The following is a 6,347-nucleotide window of genomic DNA, read 5'->3' as shown; positions in this document are numbered from 1 at the left end:
CACATTATTTTTTCACAGAAAAGAATCCAACGGTTTAGTTGAAACATTAATTCAAATTTAAAACATAAATACTACAAAACAAGTAAAAGTGTATAAACCAATTGTTAGTGGAAAAATTAGGCATCAACTTAATACCACAAATATCATTCTTCATACCGGTGGGGACCATCACCACTACATGAGTGTATATATATAAACCCCATGAAAAAGGGTTCCCCCAATTAAAATTCAAGAGTTGAATTAGAGGTCACCACCCCCACAAATAAAACTAAGTTAGATCACAAATATTTTCTCTATTTGCTTCCCTTTTGTCCAATCTTCATCATTCATCATAGCTTCTTTAAAGAACCTCTTGTTCTCTGGTTTTGGAATTGAGACAGGTTCGTCTTCACTATTTTGAAATACCTATAGTTCTTTTAATTTTTCTTGTGTATTATTAGAATCTTATGGCAGCAGCTATAGATATATACAATAGCATGATGACACAAGATTACTTATCATACTCTTGTAGTGATGAAGAGTTGATGAAAGCACTTGAGCCTTTTATTATGACAAGTGATTATTTTTCATCTAACTCTAATAATAGCAACAGTAACTATAATAATTATTTACCCTCTTTTTCTCTCTCACCTTCTTCCCCTGCTTCATCATCATCACTATACCCTTCTTATTACAATTCCTTCACTTCCAATTACAACCCTTCACCGTTAAATTCTACCACCCAAAGTTCCATAAGACTCAACCAACTCACGCCATCTCAAATTCTCCAAATCCAATCACAAATCCATGTTGCACAACAACAAGAAAAGAATCAACATGCTTTGTCCCTAGGGCCAAAGCCTGTCCCCATGAAGCATGCCGGCGTGACGAATTCCTCTGCGGCCGCGAAGCCTACAAAGCTCTACCGAGGGGTGAGGCAAAGGCATTGGGGAAAATGGGTAGCAGAGATAAGGCTACCAAAGAACCGAACCCGTCTTTGGCTTGGAACATTCGAAACGGCTGAAGAAGCAGCGTTGGCTTATGACAACGCTGCTTTTAAGCTAAGAGGAGAACTTGCACGGCTTAATTTCCCTCACCTTCGCCATCGCGGGGCACACGTGTATGGTGAATTCGGGGAAATCAAGCCGTTACCCTCTTCGGTGGACGCGAAACTCCAAGCCATTTGTGAAGGCTTGGAGAAAACAGAGAAGGTTGTAGTGGATACAAAGCCTAAGATAGAGGAAAATGCAACTGAATCCAACGTTGGATTTGGTTGTGCTGAGTTTGAGGATTATAAGTTGGAGAAGAAGCCAAAGTTGTCTTCACCTTTGCTGTCTGATGAATCGTCCGCCGCGGGCGGTGTGTCTTCGCCAGAATCCGATATCACTTTCTTGGATTTCTCGGATCCAGATGAAATTGATAACCTTGGGTTGGATTTGAAGAAGTATCCTTCAGTGGAGATTGATTGGGCGTCTATATGAGTCTTGAATACACAATTTTAATTTATTCTAAAATATTTGTATATTTTTAGAGCATATTTAATTTGTGTCACAAAAATATTTACAAACCACTCATAACTATTAATAATTATATAAAGAGATTATATGAGTGAGTTATTGTAATTATTTTTGAAAGATATATTAAACTTGCTCAAAGAACATGCAAATATTTATGGTTAAGTGGATTAATTTTACTTAGGTTGGTTAGGTTGTGTCATTTGCATGCATATGCTACGTTGTAATTTAGATTTTTTTTTCAGTGTCTTGTGGCAGAGGCTGCAATGAGACTTTTTTATACCATTGCAGTAATTTTGCCAAATTTTAGTGTCTTGGTCTGCTGTTTTCTTTTTTGTTATCTGCATGGCCATTGGAACTTCAACTTGTGTCTTGGCTACTTTCTGTAGTCCATATGTAGATTAAAGTGCCTCTAAATAAATACAAGTTTCGGAAATTATCACTAAAAGTAATGCTACGTAATTAATTTTGTTTTTGTCAATGTTATCTAATTTTTTAAAAATTATTTTATTTATTTTAAATTTTAAATCTTAAATTATAAATTTATAATTTTAAATCCTAAATTATAAAGCTAAACTCTAAAATTAGTTAATGTTAACTAACTAAAAAATAATTTTTTATATTTTTTCTATCTCTAATAATATAATAATAATATTTATTTTTCCCAATTCAGATAGATATCCTCGGTCAATTAAGGTGAAGTTCAAATTCTTGACATTTAATGAAGAGACAATGAATTCTTTTTAGTCAACCACTCTCCTGGTTAATAATAATAAAGTAGTTTAAATGAATAGAGATTACCTTTAAATTTTTTTGTTAATTAAATCTAATTAAATTGATTTAATATAACAAAAATCAGTTATAATTAATATTATTTTAAATCTTATTTAATTTGATTGGACTTCATTCATAAAAAAATTTGAATATGTAATATTATTCTTATTTAAAATACTAAAATAATGGTTATAATTATAAACTAAAAGTATGTTAGTATCGGTTTTTAGTTAATATGTATCCAAAAATAATTTTTTAAAATTAAATATCATTTAATATAAGAGATGAACATTATATCAGATCTAGTTAAGTATTCTTTTACCCACATTTCAAGACTTTATTAGATCAACATGATATCAGATCTAGTTAAGTACTTTATTTTAGTAATGGTTTTTGTATTTTTACTTTCTTATTATATTTAATGGTTAGTTTCTAGTGTATGATGAAATGGGATAAATTTACCAATGTGACAACTTTATGTAATTACCACAATTTTATTTAATCTTATACATATAAATTCTATTTGAATCTAGTACACCGCATGACCGTATCCATTATATTTTTGTTACGGCCTGGCCCAAATTCACGCGGGTCAACCCGACCCGAGTTCCCTCCGGCCCAGCAACACGTCCTCCACCCGACTCGGACACGCGTCCCGTACGGCTTGCACACAGCTGTGGGACAGCGTCCTTGAGGGTATGGGCCTGTCCACTTGAGGGGCCCACTACTGACATGTATATAAGGGGGAGACTGGCTCTCCCCCCGAGGTACGTCACATACTTTATCACCCTTTTCACCTGCACACCTTACTGACAAGAGCGTCGGAGTGTCTTTGCAGGTGGCACCCCCCTCTCACGCGAAGTGCTCGGGACCTCGCGCACCGCTGACCGGCAGTCCACGACTTGACGAGCCCCTACCATCATCCCGGATCACAACCCAAATCGTTCATCAACCGACTTACCGAACATTGGCGCCGTCTGTGGGGACTCGTCCATGGACTTCGTGCTAGTCGAAACGGAGGCAAGTCGCGAGGCCGTACCCGGAGGCGATGCCGCCGGGACGGGAAACCGACAACATCCGAGATCCCCCGAGGGACGCAACCCAGGCGCACGAGAGACGCCCCTTCGGGGGGACTGGCGACAACCACGCCAGAATAATGCAAGAACTACGCCACAGAATGCAGGACTTAGAGCGCAGGCTAGCAGAAAGAGAGCGCGACCAACGCTCCCCAGAGCGGAGCCCTACCCGTTCCCGTTCAAGGAGCCGCCCGAGGCACACGCCCAGCCCCGAATACGAGTCGGAGAGCACTGGGGGGCGGGCACGCCCCAGAAGAAGGAGTCGGGACCCCATCATCTACGCCCGACACGAAAGGCGGCGTGCGTCAAACAGGGGCGACGAGGAGGCGCGCCGTGAGAATGACGAGTCGAGAAGAACTGCCTGAGGACCCGTCATAATAGGAGCGACTCCTTTCCACCGTTCCGTACTCGAGGTCCGACTACCGAAACACTTCGACAAGCCGACAGACATGAAGTATGACGGAACGCAAGACCCCCTGGAACACTTGACGGCCTTTGAGGCCAGGATGAACCTAGAAGGAGTGGGTGACGAGGTCAGATGTCGCGCTTTCCCAGTCACCTTAGCGGGCCCGGCAATACGGTGGTTCAACAACCTCCCGCAAGGCTCGGTGACCCAATTCTCCGACATCAGCCACGCCTTCTTGGCTCAGTTCACGACTAGGATTGTCAAAGCCAAACACCCAATAAATTTGCTAGGGGTGACACAGAGACCCGGAGAGCCGACCAGGAAGTACCTGGACCGTTTTAATGACAAGTGCTTGGAAATTGACGGTCTGACGGACTCGGTGGCAAGTTTGTGCTTAACGAACGGGCTCTCGAATGAGGACTTCAGGAAACACCTCACCACAAAGCCTGTCTGGACAATGCAAAAGATCCAGTGCGTGGCCAAAGAATACATCAATGACGAGGAAGTCAGCCGGATTGTGGCTGCCAATAAACGGTAGCCCGCCTACAACCAAGCCCGGCACTTTGAAGCCAGAGAAAGACCAAAGGAACACGCCAGGGACGGCGGTCCGAGTAAACCACCCAAACCGTTCCCCCGAGTTGGGAAGTTCACCAACTACACCCCCCTCACGGCATCGATCACTGAAGTTTACCAACAGATAGCAGAAAAAGGGATACTGTCGAAGCCCCGACCACTGAAAGACAGGACGGGAGGAAACAAGAACCTCTACTGCGAGTATCACAAGGGTTACGGGCACAAGACCCAAGACTGCTTTGACCTAAAGGACGCCCTCGAGCAAGCCATCAGGGACGGCAAACTCGCCGACTTCTCCCACCTTATAAGGGAACCAAGGAGACGCAACCGGGACCACGACAGCGAAGATAGATCCCGACCAACGAGGCGACGACAAGAACCAGAGGGTGACGACCACGGTCTCACGGTGGTAAACGTGGTGACGGCCAGGAATACCGCCCCGAAGTCAAAATCGGCACAGAAGAAAGATGCCAAGGTCCTAGCGGTCTCCACCTCACCCGTTAGAAGTCTTAAGGGTCTCCCACCTATCTCTTTCGGCCCGGAGGACCAATGGTTCGACGAGGTGCCGAAAAGTCCGCCCATGGTCATCACGGCTAGGGTCGGAACTGGCCTCGTCAAACGAATCCTGGTAGACACGGGGGCAGACTCAAATATCATGTTCCGAAACGTTTTCGATGCCTTGGGATTGAGAGATTCCGACCTGACGACCCACCAGCACGGTGTGGTAGGGTTAGGCGACCACTTCATCAAGCCGGACGGAATCATCACACTCCCGACCTCTGTGGGACAAGGGCAAAGACGGAGAACAGTCATGGCAGACTTTGTGATATTACGAGATTCGACGGCTTATAACATCATCCTGGGGAGAAAGACCATTAACGACCTGGGGGCAGCTATCAGTACGAAACTACTGGTGATGAAGTTCATCACCGATGACGGATCCGTGGGATCCCTCAGGGGCGACTTGGAAACGGCGGTCGCTTGCGACCACGCCAACCTTTCTCTCAGGAAAAAATCCAAAGAAGCGTCAGGGGTCTTCCTGGCCGACCTGGATGCCAGGGTAGACGACAAACCCAGACCAGAGCCAGAAGGAGACTTGGAAAAGTTCAGAGTCGGCGAGGAGGACGATAAATTCACATTCATAAACAGAAACCTCCCCCACGAGATAAAGGAGCCTTTGATGGAAATGATCAGGGTCAATGCCGACCTCTTTGCCTGGACACCTGCCGACATGCCCGGGATAGATCCCCATCTCATGTCGCATCACCTGGCCGTAAAGGCAGGAGCCAAACCAGTGGCCCAGAGAAGGAGAAAAATGTCGCAAGAAAGGGCGGAATAGGTGGCCAAGCAAACGGCCAGCCTCCTAGAAGCGGGATTCATCCGGGAACTGGACTACTCAACTTGGTTGTCGAATGTAGTTCTGGTTAAAAAACACAATGGGAGGTGGAGAATGTGTGTGGACTACTTTGACCTCAACAAGGCCTGTCCCAAGGACTGCTACCCCCTGCCTAATATTGATGCATTTGTCGACGCAGCGGCAGGGTTCAGGTATCTAAGCTTCATGGATGCCTACTCAGGGTACAATCAGATACCGATGCACCGACCCGACGAGGAAAAAATGGCGTTCATAACGCCAGGGGGCATCTATTGTTACAAGGTAATGCCGTTTGGTCTAAAAAATGCTGGGGCCACGTACCAAAGGTTGATGAACAAGATATTCAGCGAACTCATGGGCAAAACAGTAGAAGTCTATGTGGATGACATACTCGCAAAGACCGCACGACCCGACGATCTCCTGAGCGACCTTAACGGCGTTTTCTCGTCCCTACGGCAACACGGCATGAGGCTTAATCCGCTCAAATGCGCGTTCGCCATGGAGGCCGGAAAGTTCCTGGGCTCATGATCACTCAAAGAGGAGTGGAAGCCAATCCCGAAAAGTGCCAAGCGGTCCTTCAAATGAAGAGTCCGGGTTGTATCAAAGACGTCCAGAGACTTGCCGGAAGATTGACAGCTTTATCACGTTTT

General features: G+C 44.8%; 2 protein-coding genes across 2 annotated transcripts; both read left to right on the top strand.

Annotated features, from left to right (window-relative positions):
* The first annotated feature begins 222 nt into the window (after nt 1-222).
* Nucleotides 223-1,941, top strand: LOC112784693 (ethylene-responsive transcription factor ERF060-like). Its single transcript, XM_025827989.3, has one exon. It carries the CDS (start codon nt 447-449, stop codon nt 1,458-1,460), a length of 1,014 nt encoding a protein of 337 aa, XP_025683774.1. The 5' UTR covers nt 223-446; the 3' UTR covers nt 1,461-1,941.
* A 1,851-nt stretch (nt 1,942-3,792) lies between these two features.
* LOC112785573 (uncharacterized) lies at nt 3,793-4,287 on the top strand. The gene has a single exon (XM_025829033.1). It carries the CDS (start codon nt 3,793-3,795, stop codon nt 4,285-4,287), a length of 495 nt encoding a protein of 164 aa, XP_025684818.1.
* Nucleotides 4,288-6,347: the final 2,060 nt, after the last annotated feature.

This window comes from Arachis hypogaea, chromosome 20, assembly GCF_003086295.3.
Source record: "Arachis hypogaea cultivar Tifrunner chromosome 20, arahy.Tifrunner.gnm2.J5K5, whole genome shotgun sequence".
NCBI lineage: Eukaryota > Viridiplantae > Streptophyta > Magnoliopsida > Fabales > Fabaceae > Arachis > Arachis hypogaea.
The sequence above is the reverse complement of the archived record's forward strand: the minus strand, read 5'-3'. Positions and strand labels throughout refer to the sequence as shown.